The 16,756-nt window shown below is 35.5% G+C and overlaps 5 protein-coding genes across 9 annotated transcripts; 3 read left to right on the top strand and 2 right to left on the bottom strand.

The window, feature by feature from the left end:
- The first annotated feature begins 2,587 nt into the window (after nucleotides 1–2,587).
- LOC100183169 (ATP-dependent RNA helicase dbp2) lies at nucleotides 2,588–5,491 on the top strand. Its single transcript, XM_002130095.5, has 2 exons — nucleotides 2,588–2,962; nucleotides 3,305–5,491. The coding sequence occupies exon 2, from the start codon at nucleotides 3,374–3,376 to the stop codon at nucleotides 5,129–5,131; it is 1,758 nt and encodes a 585-aa protein (XP_002130131.1). The 5' UTR covers nucleotides 2,588–2,962; nucleotides 3,305–3,373; the 3' UTR covers nucleotides 5,132–5,491.
- Nucleotides 5,492–6,551: 1,060 nt separating this feature from the next.
- LOC100179965 (transmembrane protein 70 homolog, mitochondrial-like) lies at nucleotides 6,552–8,554 on the bottom strand. The gene is made up of 5 exons (XM_002123894.5): nucleotides 8,241–8,554; nucleotides 7,881–7,969; nucleotides 7,670–7,827; nucleotides 7,229–7,360; nucleotides 6,552–6,857 (listed from the first exon to the last, which is right to left on the bottom strand). The coding sequence occupies exons 1-5, from the start codon at nucleotides 8,536–8,538 to the stop codon at nucleotides 6,782–6,784; spliced, it is 753 nt and encodes a 250-aa protein (XP_002123930.5). The 5' UTR covers nucleotides 8,539–8,554; the 3' UTR covers nucleotides 6,552–6,781.
- A 27-nt stretch (nucleotides 8,555–8,581) lies between these two features.
- Nucleotides 8,582–15,252, top strand: LOC100185532 (UDP-N-acetylglucosamine transporter). 4 transcript variants are annotated; one of them, XM_009859219.3, is made up of 9 exons: nucleotides 8,582–8,617; nucleotides 8,704–8,785; nucleotides 12,348–12,546; nucleotides 12,669–12,823; nucleotides 12,910–13,032; nucleotides 13,093–13,261; nucleotides 13,623–13,741; nucleotides 13,858–13,991; nucleotides 14,273–15,252. In XM_009859219.3, the coding sequence occupies exons 2-9, from the start codon at nucleotides 8,750–8,752 to the stop codon at nucleotides 14,373–14,375; spliced, it is 1,038 nt and encodes a 345-aa protein (XP_009857521.1). In that variant the 5' UTR covers nucleotides 8,582–8,617; nucleotides 8,704–8,749; the 3' UTR covers nucleotides 14,376–15,252. The 4 variants fall into 4 exon arrangements, with proteins under 4 accessions (XP_009857521.1, XP_026696440.1, XP_026696441.1 ...); XM_026840640.1 differs by lacking the exons at nucleotides 8,582–8,617; nucleotides 8,704–8,785 and adding an exon at nucleotides 9,505–9,665; XM_026840639.1 differs by lacking the exons at nucleotides 8,582–8,617; nucleotides 12,348–12,546; nucleotides 12,669–12,823; ... (3 more) ...; nucleotides 13,858–13,991; nucleotides 14,273–15,252 and adding an exon at nucleotides 9,067–12,340 and having other exon boundaries at nucleotides 8,653–8,785.
- LOC100182396 lies at nucleotides 15,170–15,824 on the bottom strand. The gene is made up of 2 exons (XM_002129798.5): nucleotides 15,575–15,824; nucleotides 15,170–15,509 (listed from the first exon to the last, which is right to left on the bottom strand). The coding sequence occupies exons 1-2, from the start codon at nucleotides 15,807–15,809 to the stop codon at nucleotides 15,274–15,276; spliced, it is 471 nt and encodes a 156-aa protein (XP_002129834.1). The 5' UTR covers nucleotides 15,810–15,824; the 3' UTR covers nucleotides 15,170–15,273.
- Nucleotides 15,634–16,577, top strand: LOC100177663. 2 transcript variants are annotated; one of them, XM_009859220.3, is made up of 3 exons: nucleotides 15,634–15,725; nucleotides 16,025–16,221; nucleotides 16,290–16,577. In XM_009859220.3, exons 1-3 carry the CDS (start codon nucleotides 15,688–15,690, stop codon nucleotides 16,547–16,549), a joined length of 495 nt encoding a protein of 164 aa, XP_009857522.1. In that variant the 5' UTR covers nucleotides 15,634–15,687; the 3' UTR covers nucleotides 16,550–16,577. The 2 variants fall into 2 exon arrangements, with proteins under 2 accessions (XP_009857522.1, XP_002130336.1); XM_002130300.4 differs by having other exon boundaries at nucleotides 15,637–15,725; nucleotides 15,933–16,221.
- The last annotated feature ends 179 nt before the right edge of the window (nucleotides 16,578–16,756 follow it).

The raw sequence follows: 16,756 nt of genomic DNA, 5'->3' as shown, positions 1-16,756 counted from the left end.
CCCTTTATCACATAAGATCCAAATTTTCTGTTCGTGTTTTAAACAATTAACAACGTTCTATGGGAGTCGTAAAAATATAGTTTCCCATCTTACCCCACCCTACTATATGTGCTACTATACATACACTTACTTGATCGAAGTTTTATTATTAAAAACTTTAAAAGACGAACAATGTAACTTTTAAAACGAAAAATGTAAATATTAGACATGATGTGTCTTTTAGTTAGTGTGTTAGGCTTTTACGTATTCGGACAAGCCCTCAGTAGCGCGATCCCATGTTTGTTTCCGTTTTAGCAGAGCGATAATTAAAGAACTTGCGAATTACGTGTCCATTTTCATCATCATGTTTTATTTCCTATGCACATTTTGTTTCAGCGATGACGTGCGGAGCAAGAATGTAATTTCTATCACCGAAAATTGCCATCTTTATGCTTTGAAGACGGACAATATCTTCCAATTTTTTCACAAGTTCTGTTTCACACACGCATTTTGGTGGCTCTTGCATAGGGAAAGCTCCCCTTTCAAGAAATACTCACCGGGCCCCCCACCGGGCGTGTTTTAGTATGACTCGTAACACCGGGTCCTCACCGGGTCCCACCGGGCCCCGCACCGGGCGTGTTTTAGTATATTTTTTTCCACCGGGCGTGTTTTAGTAGGACCCGATAATACTGTTGAATCATCTGCAACCTTATTTTGCCGGGTAGGCGGGTATACGTGTTAAGTTTGTGAGCCAAAAAGTAAAATCACGACAATTTACATGCAAAACTGCAGCTGGATACACCAGTTTAAGGTAATGTTATGCGTTTTTGTTTGTATTTTTATATTTTAAACATGTTCTTTTATGTTTTTGGTTAGTAAACTTGATATTTTCTGTTTTTTACTCTTTAATCGATTAAGTGTTCAATAAAAGTTGATTATTTTCGTGAGGTTTATTATTGTGATAAGATATAACATTAGTAGAAAGCCATTATTACGTACAGAAGTGCTTGGTTTAAAAAAATCGCAATATTTAAACGAAAAACAGCACCCAGCAATGATAAAATGCTCTGCTGTGGGCTCCGTAATGGCGGCGACTATGACGTCATAGACGCGGAGACAATGGATAACAAAACTCGTTGTTTTACAATCCGTTTCCTAACTTGGTCTATACTAACTTTGGTATAGACCAAGTTAGAAAAAGGCGCTCGTGTCCGCCATTACGGAGCCCACAGAGCGTGAATCGCCCATACAAATGCATGGTCGGCATGTGTACATTTAGTTCTTGTATGCGATACAAAGCTAGAAAACACGTATAGCGGTTGTTTTAACATTTAAAATATAATTATTAATATAAATCTTGTTATATAATATTAAATCTGGGAATTAATGTGAAGTAAATTAATATTTTGACTGGTTTTCGGCGTACAGTGTGGTTTAACAGGGTACTTTACGTTGGCGATTAAGACTAGCAGCAATCAGCTTAGTTTACATAATAGTATATGATCATACCTACTACAGTATATGGTCATACCTACTACATTTATAATCCAACATGAGTGGACATGCAGCTCCAAATTGCCTAAGTACTAGCAGATAAGGTGTTCGCGTTTTCCGATTTCACAAAGACCCGGAACGCGGAAAAGGTAGCTTACTCAAGCAGAGGACCAAAAATAGTAACTCAGTATTGTTTTTCTCAATGTCACTTCTATATTAGGCAAATTTTACCTAAAGTTTCGTTGCCGAGTATACGTGTTAAGTTGGTGAGCCACCGCAATTTACATGCAAAACTGCAGCTAGCTACACCAGTTTATGGTAATGTTATGCGTTTTTGTTTGTATTTTTATATTTTAAACATGTTCTTTTATGTTTTTGGTTAGTAAACTTGATATTTTCTGTTTGTTTACTTTTTAATCGATTGAGTGTTCAATAAAAGTTGAATAGTTTTGTAAGGTTTATTATTGTGATAAGATATAACATTAGTAGAAAGCCATTTTACGCGCAGGAGTGCTTGGTTTTTAAAAAATCGTAATATTTAAACGAAAAACAGCACCCAGCAATGATAAAACAATGGATAACAAAACTCGTTGTTTTACAATCCGTTTCCTAACTTGGTCTATACTAACTTTGGGTCGAACCCGTACGACGTATGACGAGAGCTAAGCACAACGTCGCTGACACCGCAATTTTCACATGGAACCAAGACAGGCCCAATGCGTTCGTTGTAAACCACAACTAGCTTGATGCAATAATTACATCAAAAAATAAACCATTGGTTAAAACATTAACAGATGACATGATAAAAGTCTTTATTCGGAATTAGGTAACAAACCGGATGTTGCGTAAAACAAAGCATGTGGGAGAATATGATTTTAAAGGGTTGCGCAAAAAAACAAGTTTATATCAATGTAAAGTGCAATAGATTAATTAAAATAGATCGATATTATATTTTAGCACATGTATTTTAGTTCCGCATTTTTATCACTAACAGATATTTGCATATCATTATAACAAATGCCCTACAAATTTCTAACCCTTTAAACCAGAATGACGCCATACATCACGTGATTTAATTCGGACAAAGAAAGAAAAGCGGCGTTTTGGGCGATCCGCCATTATTGCGACATCGGTGTACGTAATGCCTTTAGCGAGAGTAGTTGGTTTATATTCCAGTACTATGTTGTCGTTAGCATGTAAGACAAGCCTAGGCTATAATAATCCCGGAGATCCAATATTTGAACCTGAACCTGGAACCCAGTAAATTGATTCTCGCAATTGTTAGCGAGGAACTCTTATCGTCGTTCACAGATCCTGTCTCTTCCACGATGGATCTGTGCTGGTGCGACGTTCCAGGTTTAAGAGTTTATGGCCAACTACGGAGTGGTTGGTGCTGAGATCTGGATTTCCGGTTAAGTTAAAATCTTTCATCTGATGGACCTGGGCGTGGAAACCGGGTCAACAGATGAAGGAATAATCCATTACAACCGTAAGTCAAACCTCCAGTCATAACCTTTGTATATCAGTTAGCTAGCATGAAACAGTTAATTGCATTTTAAACCCATAAATATTGTTTTATACACAAACTTTCCTGCAGTTGTCTTTGTAGCCTTGGTCAGTCAAAGTTGGTTCATCAGTGGTAAATGGAATCAGCGGATCAAGGGTGCAAGGCAAAGCAGAACATTTTGTATGAACATGTTAGCATCGTTTTTTAGCATGACTGTAGGTTTGATGAGACTCGGTAAAAAGAGCTTTGCTGACCAAGGCTACAAGCGCGACCCATTTTTTTGTTTAAACCTGTATTTATTTTAAATTTGCATTACCTTTTCAGCTGGAAGATTTGCACGGTTTCGAATCCAAATTATATTTTTCAATTTACATTATACTTACTGTAACAAGAATGCCCGGTTATGGTTCAAGAGATCGTGGAGGTGACCGTGGTTACGGCAGCTATGGAGGGGGACGTAGTAATGGCTCTTATGGAGGAGGAAACGATCGCTGGGGAGGAAGGGGAGGTGGGGGAGGCGGAAGAGGAAGATCGGATCGAGGTGGGAAATATGACAACTCTGCTGGAAGCGGTCTCCGCAAGCCAAAGTGGGATTGTGAAAAGTTAACTCCGTTTCAAAAAGAATTTTATCAAGAACATCCAAGTACTGCAGGAAGACCAGTCCATCATGTTCAAGAATATTATCAGAAGCATGAGGTTACAGTTACTGGGTCAAACTTAAAGAAACCTGTGCTTTTCTTTCATGAGGCAAGTTTTCCAGATTACATTAATAATCAGTTGCTGTCCAATGGATTTAAGGCACCAACTCCTATACAAGCAATTGGTTGGCCACATGCACTTGGCGGTCAAGATCTTGTTGGGATTGCTCAAACTGGATCTGGTAAAACACTCTCATTTATTTTGCCAGCTATGATTCACATTAATGCTCAGCCATATCTTGAAAGAGGAGATGGTCCAATTGCTCTTGTACTTTGCCCTACAAGGGAGTTGGCACAACAAGTTCAAGCAGTTGCAAATGATTATGGGCAGCTTTGCCACATTAGGAATACCTGTGTATATGGTGGGGCATCAAAAGCCCCTCAAATTAGAGATTTGGAGAGAGGTTGTGAAATCGTGATCGCTACACCAGGTCGCCTTATTGATTTTCTAGAAGCCCGCAAGACAAACCTTCGCAGATGTACTTACTTGGTTCTTGATGAAGCTGACAGAATGTTGGACATGGGTTTTGAACCACAAATACGAAAAATTATTGATCAGATTCGTCCAGACAGACAAACACTGATGTGGAGTGCAACATGGCCAAAGGAAGTTCAAAAGCTCGCAAATGATTTTCTCAGAGATAATGTTCATATCCAAATTGGATCTGTGAATATTTCTGCGAATCACAATATTCTACAAATCGTTGATGTTTGTACAGAAGATGAAAAATCCGAAAAGCTAATGAGATTGATGGAAGAAATAATGGGAGAGGCAGAGAATAAGACAATCATATTCACAGAAACTAAGAGAAAATGTGATATTCTCACTCGCAACATGAGGCGTGATGGTTGGCCTGCCATGTGTATTCATGGTGACAAATCCCAACCAGAGAGAGATTGGGTTTTAAATGAGTTTCGAACAGGAAAGTCTCCAATTCTGGTTGCAACAGACGTGGCATCACGTGGTCTTGATGTTTCAGATATCAAATTTGTCATAAATTTTGATTTTCCAAATCAATGTGAAGATTACATTCATCGAATTGGGCGAACAGCAAGAGCGAATCAAACTGGAACTGCATACACATTTTTCACACAAGCCAATGCTAAGCAGTGCAAAGATTTAATTGAAATCCTTAAGGAGGCAAAGCAGCAAATTAACCCAAGGTTGATGGAGTTGGCTCAATCATCATGGGGAAATTTCGGTAAGAATCGCAGAGGTGGTGGCAGTAGTCGTGGAGGTTATGGTTACGGAGGAGGCAGAAGCAATGGTTTTGGTGGAGCTGGTGGACAACGTAGTAGTGGTGGCTACAACAACAGTGGTGCCTATGGTGGAAAACCAGCTGGTGCATATGGGGGACAGCAAACAAATGGTTACGCAAAACCACAACAAAATTTTGGTAACATGGCAGGTACACAGTTTATGATGATGCCAGGAGGTCCAGTCCCAATGTAAAAGAAACATTCCTAACAATGTATTTTAATCCACTAGTTTGTAATGCTTGTGTAAAGTTGAGCACAATCATACTTGGAAGAAAGGCTATTCTCTTCGTTTGCGCTGTAATATTTTCCAGTTACTACTACATAATACAGTCTGCTGCTTTAACCGAAACCAAGCTTGGTTGTTGGTATGTAGCTTCAGCTTGTATATACCATGTTATTAGACCACTTTTGTTCTTGATTTTAGCATTATTTATCAACCACGAATTTAGGCCAATTTTCTTTATTACTAAGTTATCTAACCGAACTTGCTGATTTTAGGCGTTATGCCAGTGAGCTCGTAGCGTACCATGTAAAATAAATTCTTTCAAAACAATCTTTTTGTGTTATTCTAGAATATTTAGGGAAGGGGGCTATATTACAGATATTGGTATAAAGCTGCTGTCTGGTTTAGGGTGGTTGTTTGTGTAAAGAAGTACAGCTTGGTAGGAAATGGTTAAGTAGGTGCAAAAGAAACAATCCCAACATAACCCTTTCTACTTTTAAAATTCAATACTTTGCTTTAAACAACCGGAACAATTTATTTAATTAGTTTTTTTAAATAACGAGATGCCCTGCATGTGGAGGGTTCTGCAATGTGTAACAACAGAACATGAAGATTTGTATATAGATGGAGATGATTAAATATGATCTTAACGGTACCTCCAAATTTTAAAAATTACGAAACAACTTTTAAAAAAATGGTAAGAACTGAAAAAGTTGAGTGTTTTACAGTAAGTAGAAAAATCTATTTTTATTTAGGATTAGATATATTTACTGCTTCTTTGTGAATGCATAAAAAATAAAACTTTAATATGTTTCAATTTTTTCTATTAAATCTGGCTAGATACCAGATAATACTGACTAAACAAATTTTAAATCTAATGTTCAACAGGGACAACCAACTTATTTCCAAAGAAAATGTATGAATGTAACTTGCTTTGTCCTTGCATGGCCAGGAAAACAACAGTCATTATACCAAAGGTGCTCATACACCTAGTGCCAGCTTACGAGCTACCATGTATATGTTACTTAGTGGGTGATTATTTTTTTATGTATAGCCTGTAATTTGGTCAACACATTACTCATTAGTGACCACTCAATTAAAGCAATTTCGGTTAAGTGTCTTGCCCAAGGACACATATACACAGGCCTTGATCCTACCCACAAGCCTTAAACCAATTCAACCACTTTGCCACAAAGCTGATTATGGTATGGCAGAAAATTTTAATATAAAAACCTAAAAGGGAAAAAAGTGCTGAGTCATCATATTATGTAGCTATGTTCAATCGAAAGTCTATGTTTTACTTTTTTATATTTTCACTAAAAAGAAGCAATCATACCAAATCCGAATTAAAATTTGAAATTTTCTTTAGTCATTTGTTAAGTAGAAATAGTGAATGTTAAGTAAAACTTTATCCTACGACAAATTCCATGCATTGTTGTATGGGAATTTTTTTACTTAGAGGTTGGATTTGTGGTTTTAAAATGCATTTCTTTTAAATGATGTTTTGTTTAGTAGGTTGCAGGAACAGTTATAAAAGAATTTGGATTATTTATCTTTTGAAATGGTAATAAATAAATTCAACAGGAAAAAACATATTATATATATTAACATTATTTGTGTTCAGTTGTTTTCTTTTGCTTTTGAATGAAACTCTTTTTGTCGGTCGGGATTCTCATAATCAATTGTGGAAGCGAACCTTGGTAAAAGTATATTGCATTAAATATGGTAAATAAATCAATGCAACTTACTTACCTTCACATGGCAGAGCAACCAGTTACCACACCCCTACCAGTTACCACATATGTTACTTTATGGGCGTATACTTTTTGGGAGTATTTATTTAATTTTTAATGTATGACTGAAAATTTAAACATCACATAAGCCATAAGGGACCACTGGGTTGGAGCAATTGCCATTAGGTGTACTACCCAAGGGCACATGCACAGATAGTATATACGCTTACAAAGATAACAGCAGGAAGCTTAGACATTGTAACCTCTCGGCTAGAGACAGGCATGATGACAACTTTACCAGATGTCGGTAAAAACTATTGTAACCAATAACTACCTTAACATTTTCATGTAGTCGGCGTAATTCATAGCATCAGAGTTAACAAACAGTGGGTGTCGTCCAACAAAAAAAGAGGTAAAAATGCTTGGGTTGGCTGGCATTTTGCATTCAGAAGGCTTGAACTTCAACCTAATAACAATTATACTTTCACTTTAACCAATGTAGCAAAGATAAGTGAATAAAAAAGTATGCATATAGCGAGTAAAAACGACTGTTATAGGACTTTAATTAGTCAGTATATCTGACACACAAACAACCAGCCATTTATATTTAATCATATCTAGGTAAGACTTGTAATGGTAGATCAATTAAGCACGTATTGCACCAATTGTCCAGTGATCATTGGCAATTCAAATACAAAAAAAGACTTTGTTTGATTTTAGTATAGATAAATAACCTTGATTTTAGTAAAGATAAAGAACCTTAAGTACAACTGACCTTGTTTCTGTTAACACAAATGGGGAAAGAACATTTGCAGTGTATGTATCAGTTTCTTGCTTGTAATACAATTCATTTACATATCTTTTTCCAAATTGATACAATCCAAGCGGGTTAAGAATCACAAAAACTAAAATGTTAAAACCCAAGAAACTTGTCTGAGTGATAAACCAATGAGATTATTGTCATACAAAATAAACACCATACGTACGGCTAGTAAAGAGCCAGAGGTAAGTTTGAGTAGAATTGGTGAAGCTCCTGCAACAGCTGCACTTAAGATATAGAAAGATCCCAACGTCCCTGGAATATTCAAAGAAAGAAGCATGTAGCAGTCCTAAGTAAAAGACGGACTTTAGGAAATGATTTTCTTTTGATTTGTACCATATTCATTGAAAGGTAAATAATTAACGAATTTATGTTTCTCCGCACCAATTTGTTTGAATATAAATGTGTTGATAGTCAAAACAGATTAGTTAATTTTTGTATACAACAATTTTTAACGTTGTTAATCCTCAGGATTTTATAGACTTCATTTTGCATTGCTTAGAAAAGAGCATGTTTATCTACTTACATTTAATCCTGTTTCTGTCCTGCCCTACATATAACAGTTCTCCCATATCCTTCGCTCCTGCGCCCTTATTTGTATTTTTAGGGAAGTTGGTAAAATTTCTCCGTATTTCTTGTCCCGAAATGCTCTCATTTTGTGTTCTTGTGTGTATATTAGACCTACAAATCGTATTCTTCGGTGTTCTACAAAGTTTTATCCACGTGTTAAGTGGATAAAACTTCGCTTTGGTGTGAACAGCAACATACATAATTTTGTTCACTGTTGACATATTCGTAACTTGAAACATGTGTTGTGACGTCATTGTTGTCGTTTTATTCATTTTCAGTTAGATTGGATGAGAATAGGGTGGAGCCACGAAATCTTCGGAAACGTTTTTCTCGGTATAATTTTCATTTTCTTTTTCACTTTTTTGGTATTTATTTAAAATATATGACTAAACAACTTAATACCAAAAGTGTTTTTTTAGGTGTTCAATCGTGTGGCCAACGTGTGTGTGAACAAACAGCGGTGTTATGAATGGGGCGTTCTTCGAAACCAAGGCGACACAGGTTTGTTACAATAAGGTTCCTTTGACTAGTACATTCACCTCTCCGTTAGTATACGATATGTTCGATATATAATTCTGATAATTAAACAAATGCTGTTCCAATTGTTAAGTGTTATTATGTATTGCTATGTTGCTGTATGCTGTATCGTCATCGAATGAAATTGATGGTACAGAAAATAGGTTACTAAAGATAAAGTTATGAGCCATGACGTATTGACCAACTACTACCCTACGAATATTTCTTTGAGCCAATCTTAAATTTGTTATTAATTGTCAATTTAGATAAAAACTAGTCATAAACATGAAAGCTTGGAACCGTTTCTTTTATCGTAATCCAAAGGGGTCAATAGATGCAGACAGGCAATGGAAATTACAAAACGAATTAGTTGAAAGAAACCCAATTTATAAGATGGTTGATTTTTCTGGGGGTGGAAGCTTGCTTGAAGAATATAAAGAAAAAGCAAAAGATGAACCTGATGATGAAAAAATAAATCGTATAAAAGAATATTTTGAAACCAAGATTAAGCCGGAATATCTTTTGGGTGGATGCGAAGTTATAACAGAGAAGGTTTATCAGGATTGGCATAATAGACAAAGTCACAGAAATAAACTATATTTGGAAGCTAAAGAAAAGGATACTGACATAGAAATAACACATTATGAAGCAGACAAACTTTCAATTGCAAGCTTAGCAACCGTTATTAAACCTTTCAATGAACATATGGTGGCATGGAAGCTAGATAAAAGGGGAGCAGTTGGTGAAACACCTATGCATCTTTTGTTTTTAAACAACACGGAGAACCATACCAACATTGCAAGAGTTTTGCTGGAACAATGTCCAGAACTGGCAAAAGATATTTATGAAGGGGAATACTACTACGGTGAGTCTTGTTTGCATTTGGCAATCATTCAACAAAATGTTGTAGGTGTAAAAATCCTACTAAACACAAATAATGTTAATGTCCATGAGCGTGCTAGGGGAAAATTTTTTCTCCCTGTTGACATTAAGCGAGGCGATGTAAAACTTCGAAAACATAAATATGAGGGATTTGCTTACTATGGTGAGTATCCTTTATCATTTGCAGCCAGTGTTGGAAATCATGAAATTTATGATTTGCTTATTGATCATGGTAGTGATCCTACCTTGACCGATCGATTTGGTAATAATGTCCTTCATATGACTGTCATACACAATCAACCAGGAATGTATTATTATGTTTTAAAGCACTCAAAACGAAGTCCAGACCCGAATGCTAAAAATAAAGAAAACTTAACTCCTCTTGCACTCGCTTCTTTCCTTGGAAAACAACATATGTTTGAAAAGATTCTCGAAATTTCTGCAAAGCAGTATTGGTCATACAATACTGTCACATGCTCTGTATACCCTTTGCGTTCTTTGGATTCAATCGGTGAGAATGGTGAAACAGATTGGGATTCTGCTTTAATGAAGACAATCAGAGGAACCAAAGACAATCATCTTGACATGATCTCCAACAATGTGGTGCATCGACTTTTAAATGAAAAATGGGAGAAATTCGGACGTAATAAGTTCTACAGACTGCTGGCAGCATTTCTGTTACACATTTTGTTTCTTACGATTGCAGTCTATCTTCGACCAAATTTAGCAAGTGATCTAAGGCATGGGAGCAGTAGCGGTGATATTGCACGATATGTTTTTGAATCCTTAGTCATTTTTATATCACTGTTCGTATTATACTTTGCTGTGAAAGAAGTGTACCTTGAACACATATCTGGATACCTCACCAACATAGCCACCATCCCTTCCAGGCTTATCTACACAATCGGTTGTTTGTTAATTCTGCTGTGCATTCCAATGCGATTTACTGAGCTATATGCTGTGGAGGATTGGTTACTTGTGTTTGCTGTGCCAGGTATTTGGTCCTACTTGCTATTCTTTTTACGTAACAGCTCATTGACCGGTCCATTTATCACCATGATCTATAAAATGTTGGCTACAGACATGGCAAGATTTGGTGTTATTTATATTATAATTTTAACCACTTCAAGTGTAGCATTCTTTTACCAATTTACGGGTCAAAATGTTTTTGCATTTTTAACTGAAAGTGGAACATTTATGACCCTAATTCAAATGAGCTTTGGTGAATTCAGTTATGATGATGTTCTAAATGGCAAATACCAAGCGATATCAATTATTTTGTTCATTATATTCATGTTGTTGGTGCATGTTTTACTATTAAGTATGCTTATTGCCATGATGACCAGAACATATGAAAAAATATATAAAAAGGCAGAAAAAGTTTGGCGTAAACAGTGGGCTTCCATGGTGATCATCATGGAACGTTCACATCGCAATGATGAAAAACTAAAGTTTCAAGAACAATATATGGTAAACTTCTCAGCGGAAAGAGTAACTAGCCAAGGGGAGGCGGGAGCAGCTAGATCTAGTTCTAATTTGAAGGACCGAGCATTAATGGTCGTTCAAAACCAAGTCACTTCTGAAAGTCAAAGGAAACATGCTGTACAAGCAAGTTGGAAGAAATTTGGTCGGAAAATTATTCGCGATGGCTCACCTGAAAAACATTCTTCCCCGTCACCAATGATCAATGTACGTGGGTTTGATGGAATGGTAAATCTTATGTCCAATGCTTCAAAAATTCAAAAGGATGAAGAAAATTCAATTTTTGATGACATTTCTCACACTATTCTTTCAGTATCTAGATTCTAGACCAACTTCATCACTTTCACAAAGTGCTCAGGATTACACTGTGTAAACTTAAATTTTGTATTACTATTTTTCATTCACGTTTGCACTTTCTTTTTATATCAACATTTGCACTTTTTTGAGCTTTATATGATTATAAGTAGATGCACACGTATAGTTATACTTATAAAGCAAAAATATTTTATGCAGGGTATTTTTTAATTGTATCTTTTTTTGTAGATTTACTTGTATCTTGTTTGTATGTATGGTCACACCTAAAATGTTGTATTGAATAGTGAGTTTGTAGTTAGCTGTTACTCAATCAATATTTCTGTGCCCACTGTTATAGATGAACCATTTTAATTAAAGCTTTGATAATTTTTATTATACCGTTTCCTGTATTAAAAATGTATAACAATCAGCAGGTTGCTTCTATGAAATCAATCAAACTATTAATTTAAAATGTTGTACACTTGGAACTTGTATTGTGACTGTGAGCCCTTTAACAGTGATTGATTAATAAGTATTTATTTTCACTGATGGCACAGTGATAAGTGCACCTGCCTATGGCCCGAAATCTTCTTAAGGCTTATCGCTGTTACCTATGTGGCCTTGGGCAAAACCCCATTGGTCAAAAATTGCTTTCTAAATGGTAAGCTAAAGTTACATTACAGGGTAACGCGTAAATGGGCAGGTCTATGAAATGGAAGATTCGTGTTATATTGACTGACGTTTTTTCCACCGTGCGAAAAAAAAGCAAGTTACATTCATTTTAGTTTTACCCAGTATTATGCCTATTTGCAACAAACATTTTTAATCAAAGACTGTCCTAAAATTTTTGGTACATCGCAATTTGATTTAAATATTGTATTGTTTTTAGAAGTCAAATAGGATGGGTGCAATAACAAAGTATGCTGTTCTAGTATTGTTAGTGCTGCAAACAACATGTATGGTGTTAACATTGCGTTACACACGAACGGTGGTGATTGATGGTCCGCGATATTTGTCAAGCACTGTGGTGTTGCTAGCTGAGTTTGTGAAGTTAATGTCATGTTTATTCATCATATATTATCAATGCAGTAAGTATATTTTCTGTCACATTATTTTAGTTCTAGTTTTAATGAAAGAGTTTATTTAGCAATGGTTTTACAACAACTAGTATTACCAGCCTTAACACACTGTATATGTCATGTTTTTTTAGAATTTGACCCTCGAAAGTTCATGAATGAATTAAAAGTTGGATTATTAAATAAACCATTGGAAACAATAAAAACAGCAGTGCCTTCTGGAATTTACTCTTTTCAAAACAATCTTTTATTTATTGCATTAAACTACTTGGATGCACCAACTTACCAGGTAAGCATTTTAATTAGATTCAAAAAGTAATAAACCATTAGGATACCTGTTGTTGTCATAATCCTGTTCAATATTTTACTTTGCAGGTCACGTATCAGTTAAAAATACTAATGACTGCCTTATTCTCGTCTTTATTATTGCGTAAGCAACTATCAAGAAATCAATGGTTTGCACTTGTTATGTTGATGACTGGTGTTGCTTTAGTTCAGGTAACTATTATCAAATCTTTAACTGCGCCCAACATTTAAAAAGTTTCTTTCCATTTGCAGTATCCCGCAGGTTCCACTGCCGTTGAGAATACTTCATCTATTCAAGATAGAATGTATGGTGTTGGTGTATTACTTGTAGCTTGTGCTAGCAGTGGATTTGCAGGAGTATACTTTGAACTTTTGCTGAAAAGTTCTAACATTTCACTGTGGATACGAAATTTGCAAATGGGTACGTGCTTTATTGTAAAAAAATTAAAAATAAGCGTTTAAATCCTGGTACAGTTGTTAGCAGACCTGCCTCTGACCCAGGTTATAGGTTCAAGGCTCGTCACTGCTACGGATGGTAAATTTCACCCCGCGGTAACTAATCAAACGGGTTATCCAAAATGTCAGCTATACAGAAAAAAACAATCACCCACAAAGTTACATTGGTGGTAACTCGTAAGCAGCCACGTGTGTATGTAACAGAACATTTGTGTTATATAATGACTGTAGTTTATGGCCTCACAAGGATAGAGCAAGTTGCATTCATCCCTGATTTAATTTGTTATGTGTGAGTAAACTTGTTAATTCAATCTGTTTTTTTCCAGCAATGTTTGGAGTAATATTTTCCAGCATAACAGTTCTGTTTACAAACCTAAAGGAAATTCAAAAGGATGGTTTTTTTCAAGGCTACTCTATAGCTGTAGGGACAGTCTTACTGTTGCAGGTAACAAACCCAGTGCAAATTATAATAACAAATTAGGTTTACAGATTGTTTCAGTTATGTGACATTTTTACTGTCCTTTTTAAATTGTACATTGATGTTGGACTTATATTTTTCAGGCTTATGGGGGTATATTAGTGGCTTGTGTTGTTCAATATACAGATAATATCATCAAAGGATTTGCCACCTCATTGTCAATCATTGTGTCAACTATTGTTTCATATCTCGTATTTAATGATGTGCAGCCAACTAAGTAAGTTTATATATACACTATTGCTGCCACTGTTGGGCAAAATATTAATCTATAATCAAGCACACATACATACATTGCAACTCGTAAGCTGGCATGAGGTGTATGAAACAGACCACTTGTGTTATAACGACTGTTACGAGACGACCCCGGAAGGGAGCAAGTTACATTTATTCATAATAATATATAATACTGTTATTTGTTAATATATGTACTATTAATATTATAGGCTAAGGGTAGATCAGTGTCTTGACCATCATAAGATTTATGTTGTTATGTTTTAGGTTGTTTCTTGCTGGAACTATGATTGTAATTGCAGCAACATTTGTGTATGGTCTTCGCTCCACAAAACCATCTAGTACTAAATTAACTGAAAAGGATAGTTGATCAAACCGTAAAAAAAGCTACTACTTGGTCTCTACTTAAAGGGGCCTGCATACCGAAGAAAAATTGTATAATGGATAGTCATAGAAATGCCCAAGTGTGATTTAAAACCCTAAAGGCACTACCAAAGTTTTAAAAAACAAAACATCTCTGAAAAAATCATGTGAAAAAACCCACCTGATTAAAAAACTTCAGTTCTACCACAATGTATGGGATTTCCCATGAGAAAAGTGTCAACTTTAAACCCCATTAAACTACTAAAAAAAATTCAAATTTTATTCCAGATTAGATATTAATGCTTCTTGTTTGTGAATATGGAAAATATAAAATAAATATAAAATATATATATATATATAGACTAGACTTTATTAACACCGCACTTTTTCCAAATTAAAGTCTTTTTTTAAAAATACAGCAGGTACTAGTGAGACATGATGAAGGTTTTCAAATAAAAAATATTTGTAAAATTTAGTTAATCGTTTTTTCAGAAGCTATTTCGTAGAAACTTTGTTGCTACCTTTAGATCACATTTGAGCATTTGTATTAATGCACAAATTCTGATTTTACTTTGGTATGCCTCTTTCAATGCTTAATAAGTTTTTAATGAGTAACATCATTTTTATTTTCTAAATCCACATTGACTAGACCAAATCTATAGGATGTATTTTAAACAAACAAAAACTTGTTGTAATTTTTGTGTTTCTCGTCACCTCATTCACTTGTGCAATTAATGGACATGTATGTCTTATATTATGGCGCTGTAACTTGTAGCACAGAAACAAAAATGACAACATTGCTGCTTTTTTCTTATGTTATTTGTTCAATATTTGTGTTATTGTGTGCATGGAAACACTTACAATAAACTGAGGTTGATAAACGGCATAATAATTGTAACATCACTTTAATTTTTCTCAAGCATTGCAACACCTAGAGTAATACCAGCTGTAAACATTGTTAAACTGAACGTTGCAAAGTTTACAAACGTTGCAAATTGAGCTGGTACATTGTTAATCAGAGAAAACCCTGTTGATATGTGCAATATAAGCCACATGCACATAAAAATTACCATCGCTGCCATTGCCCCTGCTTTTATGAAATCTCCTTTTTTGTATTTTGCTGACCAGTGTCCATAAATTCCTAAAAATGGGATAGTTAGTGTACAAAGATCCGAAAATTTACTAGTACTTCTGTTTTAAACTTACCGAAAAATGCACCAACGATTAAGTAAGTGATTATGTTAAAGGTCAACTCTTCATAATAGCGGCGATCAGATATTTTTACCCAGTTTCTAAATATTTCCACCCTGCCATCAAGAATGCAAGATACAAGCAGAAGAACAAGCACAAATTCAAAGTAAGTAAATTGACTCGCACCTCGATTTTCATTTGTTGCAACATCTACAACAATGTAGCTTACTGGAGACTTTTTTCGTTTCATGTTTGGACGGAAATGTACACTATTCACAAAATATATATTTATGGTAAATTGGTATGTAATTATGACGTCACAAATTAAGTCCAGAAAGTTTAACAATGGGAATTGTTTGTCATCATGCATTAGGCCCGCGTTTAGTTAAAGGAATGTGGTTGTTGGTAAGAAAATAACGACTATATGGCTCGCAAGAATGTGGCAAAAACCTCACGTTTTAAAAGATCAGAAGATGTTTCTGTAAGAGATGACAAGAAACAAATGAAACAGCCTATTGGAGGAAGAGATGTGCTTTACGGAATAGCTATTTTATCGCGCATTTACTACAGCTTATATTGGGCGAACGGCGATGTTACGGAGTTCGGGGTCACACCATCTTCGTGGATGGCACTTTCAACATTGGCCATAATGGCAGTACCAGGTTTGTGATATTATTAAGTTGATGCGGACACTCGTACGACACCTGTGCTAATAAAAAATGTTTTTCAGGAGTTTCTGCCTTCGTTGTTGCAAATGCAAGACCCCATCACGTCTACAAAGTGTTATTTTGGAATTTTATTACTTGTGTTGTGCTTGCTACGTTGTGGCTCTTTGTAATTTTTGTTGAAGCAACATTTCTTTCACAGTCAGCATATGAAAATGATTCGACACCACCAATGAAGCTGGGTCTATACCCGCAATACAGCCTTATTTCAAGTGCTACATTTGGAATTACACTATTTTTAGCAAGTTCGCGGTACAGCCCTTAAGTAAAAAACAATAAATTTTGTTTTGTCGATTTGGTTCTCATTGTTAAAGATGGCCGGGGTAGCATTTTATCCCACCTGCAAATTAATAGAAAAATCAGGTCGAACAACCCATTATTACCTGAAAGGCGAATTAGCCGCCATTTTGTGTTCATAACTGCGTAAATGTCCATTGCGGCGGTGCTTTAAGCACAAATTAAATGATACAGT

This window comes from Ciona intestinalis, chromosome 2 (genome assembly GCF_000224145.3).
Source record: "Ciona intestinalis chromosome 2, KH, whole genome shotgun sequence".
In the NCBI taxonomy this organism is placed as follows: Eukaryota; Metazoa; Chordata; class Ascidiacea; order Phlebobranchia; family Cionidae; genus Ciona; species Ciona intestinalis.
The sequence above is the reverse complement of the archived record's forward strand: the minus strand, read 5'-3'. Positions and strand labels throughout refer to the sequence as shown.

Coding starts and splice junctions, on each gene's coding strand:
- LOC100183169 (XM_002130095.5), top strand. CDS start 3,374: ATGCCCGGTTATGGTTCAAGAGATCGTGGAGGTGACCGTGGTTACGGC.
- LOC100179965 (XM_002123894.5), bottom strand. CDS start 8,538: ATGACGTCACAACACATGTTTCAAGTTACGAATATGTCAACAGTGAAC. Junction 7,970..8,240: donor GGACAGAAACAGGATTAAAT/GTAAGTAGATAA, acceptor TGAATATTCCAG/GGACGTTGGGATCTTTCTAT. Junction 7,361..7,669: donor TTTGTGTTAACAGAAACAAG/GTCAGTTGTACT, acceptor AATTGTTATTAG/GTTGAAGTTCAAGCCTTCTG.
- LOC100185532 (XM_026840639.1), top strand. CDS start 9,086: ATGAAAGCTTGGAACCGTTTCTTTTATCGTAATCCAAAGGGGTCAATA.
- LOC100182396 (XM_002129798.5), bottom strand. CDS start 15,809: ATGAAACGAAAAAAGTCTCCAGTAAGCTACATTGTTGTAGATGTTGCA. Junction 15,510..15,574: donor AATCGTTGGTGCATTTTTCG/GTAAGTTTAAAA, acceptor TCCCATTTTTAG/GAATTTATGGACACTGGTCA.
- LOC100177663 (XM_002130300.4), top strand. CDS start 15,984: ATGGCTCGCAAGAATGTGGCAAAAACCTCACGTTTTAAAAGATCAGAA. Junction 16,222..16,289: donor GGCCATAATGGCAGTACCAG/GTTTGTGATATT, acceptor AATGTTTTTCAG/GAGTTTCTGCCTTCGTTGTT.